Here is a 19,419-nt window from a genome sequence, read left to right as displayed (position 1 = left end):
CCACACTGCATAGGTGTGTACCTTCCTCTTGGTTCTTCCCGTGTGGAAGCTCCCAGTCTTCCTGACACTGACATTTTTGAGGAATGCTACACAGTTATTTTATAGACTGTCCCTCAATGTTTTCTCACGATTTAGAGGGAGGTTCTAAATTTCTGGCAAGAACACCAGGGAAGTGCTGCGCAACATACTGATGTACATCATTACTGGGGATTTCAAATTTGACTTGGTTATGGTGGCACTGGCCAAGTTTCTCTGCTATAAAGTGACTCTCTGCCCATTTATAACTAATAAACATCTAGAGGAAGGTACACACGTTGCTGCACTATACCAAACACACCTCTGTAACACTCTGAGCAGTTTCCTGCTTCTGATGGGGTACTTCTTGTGAAGGTTGAGAAACGCCACGTGCACGCCCTTGTCTTCCAGGCTGCTGAACGCAGTGTGGTTTTCAGGCAGCTGGAGCAGAGAACGCCAAATGAACATTCTGAAATAAAAACATCATTTTAACCAAGAACAATCTGGGGGTAACACTGATTTAACATAAAAGAAAGTAAATGGTACCTGTATTTCGTGGGATATTCACCATAGCCTTTTAATAAGATCTGTAAACGCTTTTTGTTTAATCCATCTGACAACTCATTCTTTAAAAAAAAAAAAAAAAAAAAAAAAAAAGTCAGTAAGTGATATAATTGCAAACCTGAAAAGGTGAAATCTAGCCCACAGTGGCTTTCTAGGCTTCCTTATTTATTTATTTATTTAAAGATTTTATTCATTATTTATTTATTTGAGAGAGAGAGCAAGCAGGGGGAAGAGCAGAGACAGAGGGGAAAACAATCTCAAGGAGACGCCATGCCAAGCAAGGAGCCTGACCCTGGGCTCGATCTCACGACCCTGACATCATGAACTGAGCTGAAACAAAGAGTTAGACACTCAACTAACTGAGCCACCCAGGCACCTCGTTGGCTTTCCAACTATAACACAACACACAGTTAAAAAAATATTTTTAGGGACGCCTGGGTGGCTCAGTGGATTAAAGCCTCTGCCTTCAGCTCAGGTCATGATCCCAGCATCTGGGGATCGAGCCCCGCATCGGGCTCTCTGCTTAGCAGGGAGCCTGCTTCCCTTCCTTTCTCTCTGCCTGCTTGTGATCTCTGTCAAATAAAATAAATAAAATCTTTAAAAAATATTTTTACATTATAGGACTCTCTATTCTCTCTCTCTCTCTCTCCAGTGAGCATATACATAGCAGATAAAGTTCATGACACATTACTGTAGATCTGCATCTGACTTTTCCTGTAAAGCATCAGAGAGTGAATGTTTTAGGCTTTGTGGGCCAAGAGGCAAAATCAGGGATATTACATAGATGTTTAAAATGTAAACATTTGCCGAGAAGCCAGATGTGGCCCCTGGGCTGTCAGCTGCTAACCTCTGCAGCAAGGGCAATGCATCCCAGTACTTTCTTCCTTCTCTCTCTCCCCGCCCTTTCTCTTTTTCCCCACTTCTTACTTCTAAGTCAATTCCAATCTTTTTTTAAGTTTCATTTATTTATTTTTAAAATTTTATTTATTTGACAGAGATAGATCACAAGTAGGCAGAGCCGCAGGCAGAGAGGGGACAGCACGCTCCCCACTGAGCAAGGAGCCCGATGTGGGGCTCGATCCCGGGACCCTGGGATCATGACCGGTGTGGAAGGCAGTTGCTGAACCAAGTGACCCACCCAGGTGCCCCAAGTCAATTTCAATTTTAATGGAAAAATCACTTTAAAGATTTGGGGACGATAAAGCCTATCTTGGAGATGACCTCATCTGATGCTAACAACTCAATGAAACAGAAGGGATGTTGTTTTTATTTCGGGGAAAATGGGTGGGTCAGAGCTCAGTGACACCAACCTACTCAGTATGTCTTGGCTAGGACTCAAAGCCAGATTTTTCTGACTTAGTGCAATGCCCTTTATACCATTAAAAAAAAAAAAAAAAAAAAAAAAAGGGCAATCCAATGTAAGAGGGAGCGAAGGGACAATCAAATGATGGTGAAGGAAGATTCCCCTTGAGAGCCTTGCGCCAGAGCCGGAGGACCGGGCTCGAGCAACAGAATCAAGGAAGGAGCCACATTCACTCTTGTCATCCGCAAGACACCTACCGCCACCCAATCGCTTTGTAAATGGAGAGAAAACACCCAGGTGAGTCTGGCCTGAGTTTTATCTGTTCTTATCTTGACCAGGTAAGGATAGAGTTCCACTTCCCCTTCCACATCCCGGATGCCAAGATTAGGGGAAGAGATGCAGATCAGCCTGTACAAGGATTCTACTTAGACCTCCTCCTCACAGCTGGCCGAGGACTGCGTAGGAACAGCCCGCTCCCTGACCCATTTCTGCAGAATCTCCAAATTTGACTCATTCCAGAGCATGGCCGGCTACCTCCACGGTGGTGCCTCTTTTATTTCCCAGAAGTCAACTGTGATCATCCCCCAGTTTTCCCAGAAAAGGCTCCTGTAAATTCTCAGCAAAGTTGAGGTCAGACCATGTCCCAGAGCTATCATTCAGCTTACTTTCTCATTAGAACATTCAATGAACAGGAACAATATTGTCCCATCTTTACACAGCAAGATTTGTGCCTGCTACTTAGCTTTCTAAAAGTAACCAATATTTTTGGAGGGGAGCTTGGTGGGGGGATGGGCTAACTGGGTGATGGACACTAAGGAGGGCACCTGTTATAATGAGCACTGGATGTTATATGCAACTGATGAAACACTAAATTCTATCCCTAATAATACACTATATATTAAATTGAATTTTTAAAAAAGCTAACCAATATTAAGCTAAGGATTATAGAGGGAATAAAAATATAAAGAAAATCGAGGACATAATTTACACAAAAATGAGGACGATAGTTACATCTATGGGATAGGGAAAGAAATGTGGCTAGGGATAAGCACAGGAGCTACAAGGCTATTGGTAATACTCTGTTTCTTAATGTGGATACAGGTATGTCCAGAAAAGTGTTAACATGGCAAGTCTGAGAATGCTATGCCTTAGAAAGGCATACTTGCAAGGTTGTCTGGGGTCTAGAAACCTGGGTTTTGGGAAAGTTCCCACTATCCGCAGAACCTCTAAGAGTGGCTCACTGTGTGTAAATTGTTCGTATACTGTGATTTAGGCTGAACACCTGTTTTCCTTGCAGAGTCTGGGATTTTGCGATGTACTGAACAGAGGACTGAACGGAGGATGCCTACATAACCAGCCTCCACTGAAAACTCTGGCCCCTGGGTTTCTAATCAATTTCCCTGTAGATAACACTTTTTTCTCTTTCTTTTTATGTGGGTTTCACAGTTTTAAAATGCTCCGAGGGAAAAAGAGGTCATTAAAATTAATGTGGCAAACGTTAAATGTTGGTGAGAATTTGGAGCAACTAGAGCTCTCTAATACCTCTTGGTGGGAATATAAATTGTTTCAATCACCTTCTTGGGGAAACTGACAGCTTACTACAGCAGAAGAGAAGCATTGCCAGCAAGCCGGTAATTCCGTTCCTAGGTTTATATTCAGCATAAACGTGTCCTATGTTCACCAACAGAGAAGCCACAATGTGCACAGCAGCTCTACTTCTAACAGCAGAAAATAAAAAAGGAAACCACCCAGATGCCTACTGACTGCAAAATGGATAACATCTGGTTTATTCACACGATGGAATTTTACACAGCTACGAGTGAATGATTTACAACTACATGGATTTCTCAAACATAAATCAAACATAATGTTGCAAGAAAGAAGCCACATGCAAAGGAGTACAAACTGAAGGATCCAATTATATTATATAAGGACAAAAAAAGGCAGAACCTAAGGTATATATTGCAAGTCAGGAGAGTAGTCATCCTTGGGGGAGAGGGGGAAAGTGTCTGGAAGGGACCAGGAGAGGCCCTTCTGGGGTGCTGGTAATGACCAATTTTTGGTCTGGTGCCAATCATACAGGTGTGTCCAGTCTGTAAAAATTCACTGAGCTGTATGTTTAAGTGTACTTTTCTGTGTGACTGATTTAATGTCAATAAAAAGTTTTAAAAGTCCTTGAAAATGTTAGCAACTTCTTTACTGATACTTATATTTACTTTCAACTCCAAAGTAAAATATGCTTTTTGCAGAAAATTAGGAAAATAAAAAATATATATATGAAAGAAGAAAATAAAACTGACTGAAAGCCCTTCCCTTAAAGGTAATTCTATTAGCATCTTGGTTTTTTTTTGAAAATAATACACAGGTACTCCTGTTCTTTTTAAATCAAACTGATATCCAAGCACACAGTTCTTGTAACTTGCTTTTTATATTTAACATACTGTAATTATTTCCCTTTCCTCTTACATATTCTTAGACTTCTAGTGTCTAGCTCTATCATAATTTACATGCCATTGGACATTTTGGTTGTTTCTAAGTTTGTCTTGAATAAATCTCACACACACACACACACACACACACACACAGAGTACCAGATCATCCTAAGGCAAAAAGGCAAAGTGGTACATTCTTTCTTAGAACCATTTGGCTTCTACCATCAAAATTTTTGTCCAGGGGCGCCTGGGTGGCTCAGTGGGTTAAGCCGCTGCCTTCAGCTCAGGTCATGATCTCAATCAGGGTCCTGGGATCGAGTCCCCGTATCGGGCTCTCTGCTCAGCAGGGAGCCTGCTTCCTCCTCTCTCTCTCTCTGACTACCTCTCTGCCTACTTGTGATCTCTCTCTGTCAAATAAATAAATAAAATATTTTTTAAAAAAAATTTTGTCCATACTGTGACTTAAAAATTCTCCTTCTCCAGATACACTTGTCCAAATGTTTGAAGATCACTGTGTAAGACAACGCACCGCATCGCAGACTGTATTAACAGGAGACTCACGACACCATCCAAATGCCAGCTAAGCAGAGTAAATTAAGGCCAAGGTAGAGCCACAAGGGCAATACAATGCAAGTATTTTTTAAATGTTGTAGGACCTCAGGCATAAATGCGAACAGACAGTTAACACCTTAAGGGATCAAAGTCACAGAACAGTGCTATAGTATGATTCCATTCATGTAAAAAAGAAATAGGAAGGTTAAGACAAGCAGACGGGTGTATGTCTACACACGCAGGGAAGACTTCTGAAGGAAGCAACAATGACCAGTGGTGGTTACCTCAGGGACGTGTGGAGAAGAGCGGGCAGGACAGGAGGGAGAAAGGCGTATTTTTATTTTTCCCTTCATAACCTTCTATACTAGCACTAACAGATAATGCCAGCCATGAATGTAATTTTAAGTTTTCTAGAACTACATTAAGAAAGTAAAATTAAGTTTCATAATGTTTCACTGAACCCAAGGTAACCAAAATATTATCATTTCAACCTATAATCAACATAAAATTACTAATAAGATATATTTCATATTCCTTTTTTTAAAAATGTATTTACTTATTTGAGTCATCTCTATAGCCAAGGTGGAGCGTGAAATCATGGCCCCACGGTCAAGCGTTGCATGCTTTTCTAACTGAACTAGCCAGGCGCCCCAAGATATTTTATATTCCTCTGCTTCTACGAAGTTTTCAATATCAGATGAGCATTTCCCCTGCATAGCACATCTCAGCTCAGACTAAGCACATCTCAGGTTCTCATTAGCCACACAAGGCTAGCGGCTAGCGTACTGGCCAGTGCACTTCTATACTGTCTGACTTCTTTAAAAACCATAAACATGTACTAATTATACATAATTATACATTTAAAACTTAGAAATTTAGAAGTTGTCATTTCAGATACAACTTTCTTCTCTTCGTATCTTTCCTTTAACTTCTAAGAGAGGGACAAGTGATGATGGCCTAAGGTATCTTGTCCACAGCAGAGTCTATGACAAACAGAAGTGTAATTATACTATATTCTTACCTCTTTATTTTCAAAACTACCAGCCAGGTCTTGCTTCAGGATTCTGGTTTGCATTCTGTTTTCCCTTGATTTTGCCGGCCGCTGGACCCTTCCCGTTGTTACTTTCATCTTAAGGTCCCCGGAATTCAGTTTATGCTTGGGCACATCTTCAATCACTTTCACTAAGGGAGGAGGTGGCTAAAAAGGGGGAAAAAATAAAATCTAGTGGTTATCCTTGGAAAACAGACCTGTCCACGCAGGATTTGCAAAAGTTGTTGTGACCAGTTTCATCATGTGCCTTAACATGCATCATTATTCTTCAAACAAAAAGTGTCCATAAAATATCCAAGAATGTTCCCTTGTTGTTAAATCAAAACAAATTTCTGCCAAATTCCTTTGAAGAACACAATTAAGATACATGATTAACAACAACACAAAATTTATCCCTTGAAAGCTGGCCTTAAATCATAGTATATCAATCTATTTTTTTTTAAAGATGTTTTATTTGAGAGAGCAAGCATGAGAAAGAGCAAGTGAGCGTGTGCGGGGCGGGGAGGAGGCAGAGGCAGAGGAAGAAGCAGACTCCCCAGTGAGCGGAGAGCCCGATGTGGGACTCGATCCCAGGACCCCAGGGCTTCACGACCTTCACGACCTGAGCCAAAGGCAGATGCCACCCAAGCACCCCTAATCCATTTTTTTTACATTTGCGTGATAAAGTTAGTTGTGGTAATCGGCAGAGAAGGCACAGTTGGACATAGGGCCCTCCTAGAACAGGGAGAGAAGCGTCCTAGTATTCTTCGGGCTCAAGTAAACTTCTTTGAGGGAGTTGTCAGACGACATTCCTCTAGAGGCATGGGACGCCGGCCTCTCTGTTCCTGACTCCACGGAGAAGGCTGTTAGTCCCCTACGGCATCAACAGCTTAACGAGAAATTTGGACAGCACCTCTCATTTTTATGGGAAAATAACAAGAAAATTAACCCCAACAATTTACTTAAGGGAAAATGATTCACTAGCACATTTTCTCTATGAATAATACCACTTTGAAACCAAAAGATCTGTGTTCAAAGGAAATGAGCAGATAAGGCAACCCAGGCTTCCTGAGTTCTAAATATTATGAAAGTACAATGACTTTCACAGACCATTTAAATGTTTGAGGCCATTATTCTAAACGTTTTCTTAGTAATTAGCCCAGACCCAAATCAAAGACAAGGTGGATGTGTGATTTTTAAAAGATTTTTCTGGAAGCCAAAGTTTCCTATTCCTTTCATATGAAAACAGAGAAGAACAACCCAGGGAAGACACCGTATGTCCAAGTGGACACATTAGATTTCAAAAAAACACACGTTAGACACAGTACCTTGCATTCACATTGTCATGAAAGCCAGACAGTGATCTTCCAAGATAATGTCTAATGAAAATGAATAACCACTCCTCGGGAAAGCTCTTTGAAAAGACACCAAACTTTCTGACCTCCTCCCCTCATACTCCCAGAAGAAAAAAGTAGAACAAAGCAAACATCTTGACCCTTTTTTATAACATAGATGACTAAAAGACTACTTTGAGGTTTCAAAGACTTTTCTCATGTTATCTTCAGGGGTTTAGGACTTCTGCTTTTGAAACGTGCAGCCTACTGTCTGAGTCCAAAAAAGTCTTCCCTGGGGCGCCTGGGTGGCTCAGTCGGGTTACGCAGCTGACTTCAGCTCAGGTCATGATCTCAGGGTCCTGGGATCGAGCTCTGTGTCAGGTTCCATGCTCGGTGGGGAGTCTCCCTCTCCCACTGCCCCCCGCAATGCCTGCCCCCCGTCGCTCATGCTCACTAGCTCTCTCGTGCTTTCTCTCAAATAAATAAAATCTTTTTTTTAAAAGATTTTATTTAGGTAAATAAAATCTTTTTTTAAAAGATTTTATTTATTTATTTGACAGAGATCACAAGTAGGCAGAGAGGCAGGCGGGGGGGGGGGGAAGCTGGCTCCTTGCTGAGCAGACAGCCCAATGCGGGGCTTGATCCCAGGACCCTGAGATCATGACCTGAGCTGAAGGCAGAGGCTCAATCCACTGAGCCACCCAGGTGCCCCTCAGATAAATAAAATCTTAAAAAAAAGTCTTCCCTTATTGCCATGATGAATGCATAACACTGTAAAATGTAAACAGTAGGTAATGTGATAATATACATGGCATAGATACTAAATTTTTGCTTTGAAATTACTATAAAAAGCATTTAAAGTTGTAACTGTTTTTTATTCTTTTTAAAGTTTATTTGACAGAGAGAGACAATGTGAACAAGAACAGGTAGGCAGAGCAGAAGGCAGAGAGGGAGAAGCAGACTCCCTGCTGAGCAGAGAGCCCAATGTGGGACTCAATCTCAGGACCCCGGGATCACCATACCTGAGGTGAAGACAGACGCTTAACCAACTGAGCCACCCAAGTGCCCACAGTTGTAACTGTTTCTATAAGGATTTTTTTTTAAGGTTTTATTTATTTATTTGACAGAGAGGAATCACAAGTAGGCAGAGAGGCAGGCAGAGAGAGAGGAGGAAGCAGGTTCCCCATCGAACAGGGAGCCTGATGCAGGGCTCAATCCCAGGACCCTGAGATAATGACCTGAACAGAAGGCAGAGGCTTAACCTTAGAGGCTTAACCCACTGAGCCACTCAGATGCCCCTCAATAAGGTTTTTTAAATAGTGTTTTTCTCAGAGACATTGTCCTTTATTCACATCAAGAAAGAACTCAAGGATAATGGACAATAAAACAATAGCTCTGGTTCCCCCCCCCAAAAAAAGTATGATTGCCACCTAGTCTATGATTAATTTTTCAATTCTTTAATTTCATCTATGAAATGCAATTAAACCTGGTCTGACTTCTGAATATTGCCCACTTTTAATATCCTTGAATTATCTTCTAAACTCAACCCATTCTTCCAAATCTTTACTAAAATTTTTATTCTAGGGGGGTCTGCGTGACTCCCTTGGTTGAGCATCTGCCTTCAGCTCAGGTCATGATCCCGGAGTCCTGGGATCGAGCCCTGCTTGGCGGAGAGCCTGCTTCTCCCTCTCCCTCTGCCTATTTGTGCTCTCTCTGTCAAGTAAATAAAAAGAAAATTTCTTTTCTATTCTAGTGCCACATCTTTTCTTCTTGACTTCCACGTGCTTCCATGAAATACAATCTCCCAAAAAGTTAGGGCCTAAGATATGGCCTGCATAGCCATACCTTAGTAGTGTTAAAGCTTCAATACATAAGTAGGAATTAGCTTCCTTATTAGCACAATACCAGTAATTCTCCAATGGCCAAAAAACAGACCTTGAAGGAATGGGACATGGGTCAGTTTTGTAGAAACTACAGACCTAAGCCTCCTTGTAAGCCTGCAAAAGTCAGGAAAACAGATAGTGCTGGGAATGTGTACAAAAGCAAAAGAAAAAAGGATTATCCTACTTCCGTTATATGCTAGCTTTTCTAGTCAGTATGATGTTAATTTGCTTAACAAACGGCAGAGAGGAAGTCACTGACCTACTCTCCGGTTTTTCCCAGGTCTCTCTGCCCACATCTATTAATACCCTGTACCTAGCTCCTGCAAAATTCAGCTAAGCTGAAAACCCTCCTTAAGAGCAAACAATGTCATTACAATTGCCAATGTTTACGCGAACAGTAGAGGCTGATTCCGTACGGTTAAAGAAAACGTAGCAATGCGCACGCGCACACACATTGCAGATGCTCCGCATTCGCCGCAGTCCTGTCCTGTAAAGAAGCTGCAAGTACCGAGTTCGTGATACTGAATCGCCGCTCCTGGGGGAAATACCGCTCGGCCCTGGGAGCCAGTGATCACAGCATTTCTGTCAACCGATCAACATAGAACTTTGTCCAGCATCTGTCTGTGTTCAAAGACCGTTGCTGCACACACATGGTTGACTCGTGAGCGCCGAACTCAGGCCCACAGCACTATTAGTGTGCGCAGACTGAGCTTCCGCACCGCAACCTTCCTGCGCTTAGCATGTCAGTGATGTGCGGGGGGGTCGGTGGGGGGGCATTTAAAGAGCAAAACCAACAACAAAAAGCACAGACATGGGAAAAATGTGACAGTAAACAGACCGAGGAAAGGACACTCATTTGCAGAATGAGAGTGGAAATAAGAAGGCCGAGCGCAGCCAGGCGTGACCGGTGCAGAGGAGCTCAGCCCCTCGGGGCTCCGGGGCTCGGCTGGTGTGAACGCCTGTCAGTGTGTGCTGAGTCCTGCCCCGGGTCACAAGTGTGTTTTTACCAGGAGGCGAATTCACTGTTACAGAATCCACAAAGATTGAGCATGGACTCTCCACGTTTACAAACAGAGGGAAAAAAAGCCTGGGAAAATATCCCCCCAACATCATCTGAGAAAGGAGGGACTGAGTGAGTCTCATCTCTTCACTTATCTGTTATCTTTTGATTTTTTTTCTGCCTCGACATTATTACTTGTCTAATTAAAAAAAAAAAAAAAAAAAAAAGAAGATAAAGAGCACGAGAAGGAGCACACACATAGCACAAAGACTATGTCATTTGAAGAACCGAACACGGGGCCCAGCTGATGACTAGCTGTGTGATGAGGCTGAGGCTCGAGCTTCTTCGTCCATAAAAGGAAATGGTCACGGGGCGCCTGGGTGGCTCAATAGGTTAAAGCCTCTGCCTTCGGCTCAGGTTATGATTTCAGGGTCCTGGGATTGAGCCCCACATCAGGCTGCTTCCTCCTCTCTTTCTGCCGCCTGCCTACTTCTCTGTCAAATAAATAAATAAAATCTTTAAAAAAAAAAGGAAATGGGTCAGACCAGGTGCTCAGCAAAGTTCTCAGGGCCAGCAGCCTGACTCCGGACCTCGCAAGGCTGCACACAGACAATGAGACTAGGCAACAAGCTGGGGAAATTCTAGATAACCATAAAGGAGAAGTGGGAAGTAGACTTGAGGTGAAATGAACACTGCTGCAGATGCAGAAATGAGAATGGACTCTATGGGGGGACGTGAGGGAAGCTACAAGTCTGGGGAAGTGAGACAGCAGAGTAGGCAAGATTAGAGAAGACTCTGACAGGCCTTCGAGTGTGGATTTCAAGTATCAGGCGAAAGGAAGGAAGCTGCTTAGAAACGATGAGGACAGTATTCTTCTGGAGCCATGCTATATAAAATGTGGACTGATGGGCAGAGGCAGGCCCCAAGGGCTTTGAGTTTTGGTATTTTGGATTAAATTACTGTGAACGCAAGAGTTGTTAGTCAGTATAAATACAGGGATGGTTAACGTGGAGAGGGACAACAGGCTGCATTTATATAGGTATTATTTCAAATTTAAGAATTACGACTTAATATTGGCTAGATCTAAAGATATATGGAAACGGTCCTCGTGCGCCAAGATTTCTAGCCTGTAAGATGGGGAGAGAGACCGGGACAGAAATGGAGAGGCCGGGATTGAAGACGTCTTCTGGGAAGGAGATCACGAGGCACGCTGAACGGGACAGGGACCCACACAGATGCCTGTGCGGACGGCAGCAAGTTAAGGAGCACAGCGCTGAGCGCAGGGTGGAGGGGCCTGGCTGACTCAGTGGGTAGAGCCTGTGAATCTTAAATCTTGGGGTTGTAAGGGACATGCGGCTTTGGGAGGAAGAGGGGAAAAAAACCCAACACCAGATGTATGGATAAGGTCCAAGGAATTTAGAAAATCATGGCATAAAAATTTTGTCTGTTTTTAAGATTTTATTTATTTGAGAGAAAGAAAGGAAGGGAAAGCACCGAGGGAGAAGCAGGCTCCCCACTGAGCAGAGAGCCCGATGCAGGGCTCTATCCCAGGACCCTGGGATCATGACCTGAGCCGAAGACTGACGCTTAACCGACTGAGCCACCCAGGCGCGCCAAGATTTTATTTTTGATGATACAGCATTTAAATCTTAAAAAAAAAATTGTGATGTTCTTTACTTGATCACATACCTTATTTATTTCCTGGGTTAGAGCTTGAACTGAGTATATGTTCAGACTTCCGTTTTCCATAATGGAGGCAATGTACCGTCCATGTGGGCTAATTACTGATGAGCTAATTCCTTCATCAAGACTCCCAATTTCAAAGAGAAGTTTACAAGTCTGTGTATTGATGAATCTCATTATACCATCTTGACTTAGCACTCCAAGAACCTAAGGGTAAAGAGAAACAATATGAGTTCCAAAAACACATTTAGAAAGTCAAAGGTCTCAGAAGTTAACTAGAGTTACTACATGATCATTATACAATGTGTACAAATATCAAATCATTATGAACCTAATGTTTTATGTCAATTATACAATTAAAAACAGTCAACTCCTTAACATGAAACTACACATACTTACATGTACATATGTGTATATAGTTATATATGGGCTTGTTTTTTTCTTTTTTTGAGGGGAGGAGAGTCAGAGATTCTACTGGTAAAGAGACGTTGCATTCAAAATTCCTAATTAAGGCTCATGTACATTTGCCCCTTTTAGGTCTAGATAAGCCTGGCTCTGACCAGAAGCAGCAAGGTGCCCATCCCAGGGGACTGTGGCAGGAAGCATCCGTACCAGACCCTTCAGAGGAATACGGCTGATTAGACAGTCCTTCACTTCGGCCTCCGCTCTGGCTGTCAAGGCAAGGAGGGAGGAGGCTTTGTTTTCGTTCACCAGCCCCACGGCCTGATCAGAACGAGCACGGGTCCTGCTGCGTCGCCAGAAACCTGACTCTGGCAGGTGTAAGAGGGAATAGAGAAAGCAAGCCTGTGGGCTGCAAGGAAGGGGAACGGGAAACTGGTTTTTAAAGGGGGGAAAACTTAGTTTTAACTCACGTAATTTGAAAAATTAAAAATAAGTACTAAAAAAGTGTAAGTCAATACACAGTAGAGCCCTCTACTGGCTTGTCCACACCCGGCTTCTCCGCCCACCACGGGCTGCACCGAGATGCTGACGTCACCTGCTACACGAGAGGTGACAGTCTGGAAGTGGCTGGAAGCAGTCTGGAGGTGGCAATCTCTTCTGTCGGGTCAGGCTGGCGGAACCCCCCCCATTCATAGTTGATGCAACCTTTCTAGAGGGCAATTTGGCAAGATCCTCAAAATGACAGACGCACATCACCTTGACCCTACTGTTTCAGCTCTGGGTGAAATGGGGTGTGTGAAATGGTACATGCAAAAAGTTATCCAGCGCACCGTTATTTGTTTGTTTGCTTTTTAAGATTTTATTTATTTGAGAGAAAGAGAATAAGACAGCACGGGGAGGGGCAGAGGCAGACTTCCTGGTGAGTATAGAGCTCAATGCAGGGCTCAATTTGGGGCTCGATCCCAGGACCCTGAGATCATGATCTGAGCCCAAGGCAGACACTTCACTGACTGAGCCATCAGGACACCGCTCAGTGCACCATTATTTGTAGTAAAGAAGAACTAAAAATAGGCTAGGTGCCCAATAACTAAACACTGGTTAAAAAATTATGAAATACTATAGAGATGTTAAAAAAAAAAAGAAATTCTGTACTGATACAGAACAATCTTTAAGGTCAATTAAGTGAAGAAAAGCAAAAAAAAAAAAAGTAAAGAAATGCAAGGCACAAAGCTGCATTAAAAAAGTGGGAGAAAGACTGGACTTAGAACAACAGAGGTTATGGAGAGTGAGTAACTGGGCAAAAGGGAGAGAAGAATAAGAGATTTCACATCATTGTCTTATTTTTAAATGTTTTTTATATTTTATTTTTTTTATCTTTTATGTTTTTACTTTCCTTTTATTTTATTTATTTTTTTAAATGTTTTTATGTTGTGAATGCTTGTCTATTCAAAAACCTTATGTTAGGAGTACTTGGCCAGCTTAGTTGGCAGACCACGTGACTCTTGATGTCAGGGTCATGAGTTATATATAACTTTTTAAAGTACAAGACTCAAAACAGTCAAATTATGATAAGGAAGCTAAAGTCTGACTACTCAACTATTAAAAAGAAAAATGGTGTGAGGGTGCCTGGTTGATTCAGTCTGTAGAGAATGTGACTCTGATCTCAGGGTCGTGAGTTTAAGCCCCATGTTGGGTGCGGAGTCTACTTTTAAAAAGGAATAAAATGAAATAAAATACATAAGCAAAGAAAATTTTTACAAAATGTTATGTGTGGTGGGGGTACTCTATAAACTAAGGCAAGTTACAAAGAAAACATGTTTCACAAAACTGAGGTACAGTTATGGTAGATCAAACAGTACAACAAAAAGAAAAATTTAAATTCTACTTCCCCCTTTAATCCTTACAATTAATAGGAATGTTGACAAATCACTTCATGTTTCTAAGTTTTAATGTCAGTCCACGTAATGGTGCAAATAAAAAACAACATGCTAAAGCACCCTGTAAACCATAGAGCCTGACACATAGTTAGAGCACACTGATTTTAGAAAAAGGGTAAATTGTCAATAATACACAGAAGCTAATATTGTAAATTTTTTTCAATTTTAGACTCCATGTAATCTTAGCAATTTCAAGTCCTTATAACAACCACGGGACAAAAGCAAAGACAGTTCAGAAATTGTGTAGTGTCCTACCTTTATTTTACTAACCTGATTAGAACCAGCATCAAAACTATCGGGGAGAAATTCGAGGTGGCGGATGGCTCGGACTTTAGTAGGCATCTGAATAATTCTGAACAGCTGTTTAGCGTCCAAGCACCACAGGTGAAGGTGATTTGACTTCCCTCCGGCAGCCAGGATGCGACCATCTCTGTGGAACAAAAGGTGAGGGAGTATGACCAGGTGGACTGTTGCCAGCAGCGAGGTCCAACATGACCCAGCGGGATCGAAATGTTCTCTCCCCGCGCTGCCCAACGTGCTCACTATGGCCACATGTGACTGAGAACTTGAAATGTGCCTAATGCTTCTGAGGAAATAAATTAACTTCATTTTTTACTAAACAGTCCCATGCAAACAGTGGCTACCATATGGGAAAGCTCAGGTTTACGGCCTGTGTATTTTTTACGTATTGTACCAAGATACCAGCTTAACAAATGCTTGTTTGATGACTTCACTGAGGATTTCTGAGTAACATTTATCTTTTACACCAAAATCTCGAAGTCATTACCATTCCCCAACTTCCTCTACTTCACACAGGACTAAACTGAGTTGGTACCGCACTGCTACATGAAAACCCAAAAAGCCCCAACTTCTTCTCTTCCTGCGCAAACCAAGCTGCTTCTTCAAGGCACAAAAGTAATACGCTGCACTAGCTCGCGACACTGCTGCTCATTTATTCATCAAGGACTTGCAAGGCCTCTACTGCAAGCCAGGTGTTGTCAGGCACCAGGGACACAATGGGAACCAGGCAGGCGGGATCCCGGCTCTTGTGGGATTTTCAGTCGAGAGGAAGGGAAGGCAGCAAACAGACGCACGGGATCTCAGCTGCCGGTAAGTTTTATAAAGAGCTGTAACATGAGATGGGAGTTACAGGGTTGGGAAAGGAGGAAGGTCTACGGTCTACTCCCTAAAAAATGTGAGTGGGCCAGTTACGGGATGATCTGGAGGAAGAATCCCATGCTGGTCGGTATTCCAGACTGGTCGATGTGTGGCTGTTGAGAAAGGAATAAGGTTAGCCCCCTCAGGAAGACAGAGAAGGCACGTTCCATCGTGGCCAGAATCGTGTTAAAGGGAAAGTAAATAGGAGGAAACCGAGGAAAACCGAGGCCAGATGGCAGAGGCCTCAGGGATATTATGGGGAGTTTGGATTTTATTCTGACTGTAAGGTAAAGCCTTTTCAGGGAGTTCAATAGGGAAGTGACATGATTCGACTTATGACTTAAAAAAAGACCACTCTAGGGCACCTGCGTGGCTCAGTTGGTTGAGCAACTGCCTTCGGCTCAGGTCACGGTCCTGGAGTCCCGGGATCGAGTCCCGCATCGGGCTCCCAGCTCCATGGGGAGTCTGCTTCTCCCTCTGACCGTCTCGCCTCTCATGTTCTCTCTCACTGTCTCTCTCTCAAATAAATAAATAAAATCTTTAAAAAAAAAAAAAAAAGAAAGAAAAGACCACTCTATCAGGGCATCTGGGTGGCTCAGTCAGTTAAGCGTCTGCCTTTGGCTGAGGTCATGATCCCAGGGTCCTGGGACAGAGCCCTGCATTGGGCTCCGGGCTCAGCAGGAAGCCTGGTTCCCCCTTTCCTCCCCGCTTGTGCTCTCTCTCTCTCTCAAAATAAATAAATAAACTCAAAAAAAAAAAAAAGAAAAAAGAAAAGAAAAGAAAAGGAAGGGAAAAGAAATTTAAAACAAGGAGACCAAATTAGGCGACTATTACAGGAGTCCGAAAGAGGCCAGGGTAGTGGGAGGAGGGTAATAGCTGTGACAAGGCACAGGTCAGACCAAGTCACGGTATCACTCGGTGGAACTCATGGAATTTATTCATGACTTCGAAGATGGTGAGAGGAAAATAAGGAAATAACATGTATTTTCTAGCTCTTTCCACTGAAAAGGCCCAAGGACAGTGACCAGATCAGTCACACGAGGAGTACCCCTAGCATCCAGACTGGGTTTTGAAATATCATCACCCCCTAAAACAAATCCAGGCGCTTTAGAAAAATGGCCGATTCCAGGTTTGGGATAGAAAATGCGTGAGATAAGCCTGGAACACATCTCGTCAGATGAGCAAGAATGAGAGCTTTCAAAACAGACAACTCAGGTTGTATCAAAGGGTTTTCAGAGCCAACTTGAAAGAATTCCAGTGGTCACAGGGAAGAGAACGGGAGCATTACTACGGATAATGTTAACAGACTGAATCACTTCGACTATGATTAAATCCATTCATTCACAAAGAGACAAAGCCCTCACTGGCGACCTCTGAAAGATGCCAATAAACCAATTTATTATTTTTCATAAAAAAAATCAGACAGTCAAAGTCAGTCTGACTCTTGATCTCAGAGTCATGAGATTGAGCCCCATACTGGGCTCCACTAAAAAAAAAAATTTTTTTTTTTTTTTAAAGACGGGGAAAGCAAGCATTTATCCTGACTTTCCTTTGCAGTTATAAAATAACCAAAGAGTGGACGAGAGGAAGTTCCTCTCTACAGAAGGTTTCTGGTAAATAAGGGAAGAAGGAATGACAGAATTAGCCTGGCACCATTTTGCTAACCTTTAAGGCAATACTGGTTCTAGGTCATGATCATCGATGGCCACTAGCCACTAAATCACGAAAGAAGTGTTCTTCTGATGAAAGTATGCAAACCATTATCATTATCATGTCTTCCTGACCCCAAATCAAGCCTGAATCAGACCAAGCCTCCAATTTATAGGAAATCTAGGTGTGACCAGTATACAGGAAATACAGACAAGACAGGATCATATTAAACACTAACACAGGGATATAAAAAGCAAAACCTAAAATATAGAGAGTGCTATAGGACAAAAGACCAGTTCCTTAACAAGCAAATAGCAAGGAAAACCTTAGAAAAGGGATATATCATCCAAGACACTATGTGAAACTTGTTTGGTTCCTGATTTGAACAAAGACTGTTATATGACAATATTAAGAAATTAATCATTTTTAAAAAGTGTGATAAATGGGTTAACTAACTGGAGTTTAAATAAAAACTTGGGGGGGAAAAAGTGACAATAGTACTATGGTTATGTTCCAAAAAGGACCCTTTCTTTAGAGATACACACTGAAATATTTATGGATGAAATGATATTGCTTGGGTTTTGCTTTAAATTAATGCAGTAGGCAGTAGAAGGTAGTAACAGGTTGAGTTATAGATAAAATAAAAATGGCTATAAGTTATTATAGCTAATGAGAATGCTACAATTAGGGTTTCCTGTATTCTTCTATTTTTATGTACATTTGAAATTTGCCACAGTAAGTTAAAAAGAAAAAGTTCTACAGAACGTATATAAGTTCGAAGGAATATTTTCTCACATGACGATAAGATAATGAAAACAGAATGAAAATTCGTTAAATTTTCCTGGAAGCTAGAATTCTTAAAAATTCTGTGTTTTAAAAATGTACATTTGGATCGGAGAGGGATACAAACCGTAAGACACTCTTAACTCTAGGAAACAAAGTAAGGGTTACTGGAGGGGAGGTGGGGAGGGAGGGGGTAACTGGGTGACAGGCCTCAAGTTCACAGGACAGAATGAGCACAGGGTGTCACACACAACTGATGCATCACTGAGCTCTCTCTGAAACTAGGGATGCACTACACGTTAATCAACCGAATTTAAATAAAATAACATTTTTTAAAAAATTTACATCTAGGGTGCCTGGCTGGCTCAGTCCAGAGAGATGTACGACTCTTGATCTCAGGGTCATGAGTTTGAACCCCAGGATGGGTAGAGGGATTACGTTAAAAAAAAAAAAAAGTCAAACCAAAAAGTGAAATGCACCTTACCTGGTCACGGCAAATACTTTGTATAATATACTAGAGCTTTCAGGTGGAGCTGGCAGCTGGTATCTGCAAGAAAGAGTATCACATTCCCAGGCGAAGATGGAGTTATCCTTGAAACAGCTGAGGATCGTATTACTTAATGGCAAAAAGAATACCTAGAGAGGGAGAAAAACAGTTCTTGTTCGTGTAGCCCACAGCTCTCTTTACATTTAAAATTATACAAGTTGTCGATCTTTAGTTTGAAAAATTACTTTTTCTTAAACTCAAAAAAATATACATTTATGACACAGGACGGGATAACACTGAAATCTCGTATACTATTATAAAACTGAAAAGAAAAGGTAAAACTCTTTAAATAAAAAAATTGGGGACTAAATTGACTAGGCAGTTCATAAAATACAAAGTAACAATTTAAAAATATTTACCCTTATAAAAGTTTCAAGTGAAAATAACACTATGTGTATCAAACTGACTTTAAAAATAACATAAACACATATATAAGCTAGACATACACTAACATGTGAACTCTGTTCATGAACTACAACTACTATCAACATGACATGAAACAGGAACTACTCATAAAGATTACATATTAAATGCTGCTGAGAGTAGAGGAAACGGGCAATGTCCGACCAGGATGCTGGTAATAAAAACTGATTACAGACACCACATGACCTATCTCAACAGCCTTGAAAATACATATCTCTTCTGAACCAATCAGTGTGTTTCTAAGAGCTAATCCTTTGGAAGAAAAAAATCAACAAGGTGCTTTGAGATAAATGTATACAAATGTTTGTTGAGCATTATTTATAAAAGTAAAAAGTTGAGGGGCGCCTGGGTGGCTCAGTGGGTTAAAGCCTCTGCCTTGGGCTCAGATCATGATCCCAGGGTCCTGGGATCAAGCCCCAAATCGCATCGGGCTCTCTGCTCAACGGGGAGCCTCCCTCCCCCACTCTCTCTGCCTGCTTCTCTGCCTGCTTGTGATCTCTGTCAAATAAATAAATAAAATCTTAAAAAAAAAATTTTTTTTTTTAAAGTAAAAAGTTGAAAACAAAACCATGATGTTTTGTTAAGGGACTCAACTTATTTCATGGACAATTGCAACTAAGCTTGTAGCAAAGTTGGAAATACTTATTTTACTCTAATTTCTGTGTTTCTATTACATACGCTCTGAATAATGCTGCTTTTGATCATACAAAATTTTAGTTAAAA

The 19,419-nt window shown here is 41.7% G+C and overlaps 1 protein-coding gene across 5 annotated transcripts in view; it reads right to left on the bottom strand.

Annotated features, from left to right (window-relative positions):
• Positions 1 to 19,419, bottom strand: part of TBC1D31 (TBC1 domain family member 31) — a 68,634-nt gene that overhangs the window by 30,964 nt on the left and 18,251 nt on the right. For all 5 annotated transcript variants that reach the window (XM_004743503.3, XM_004743502.3, XM_045078089.1 and 2 more), the window contains 6 exons: positions 18,211 to 18,362; positions 14,406 to 14,565; positions 11,803 to 12,003; positions 5,888 to 6,064; positions 562 to 641; positions 338 to 484 (listed from right to left, as the gene is read on the bottom strand). In XM_004743503.3, coding sequence (XP_004743560.1) covers positions 338 to 484; positions 562 to 641; positions 5,888 to 6,064; positions 11,803 to 12,003; positions 14,406 to 14,565; positions 18,211 to 18,362 — 917 coding nt within the window. The remainder of the gene's footprint in view (positions 1 to 337; positions 485 to 561; positions 642 to 5,887; positions 6,065 to 11,802; positions 12,004 to 14,405; positions 14,566 to 18,210; positions 18,363 to 19,419) is intronic.

This window comes from Mustela putorius, unplaced genomic scaffold (genome assembly GCF_011764305.1).
Source record: "Mustela putorius furo isolate JIRA1106 unplaced genomic scaffold, ASM1176430v1.1 tig00000228_pilon_pilon_pilon, whole genome shotgun sequence".
NCBI lineage: Eukaryota > Metazoa > Chordata > Mammalia > Carnivora > Mustelidae > Mustela > Mustela putorius.
This window is presented reverse-complemented; position numbering and strand designations above follow the sequence as displayed.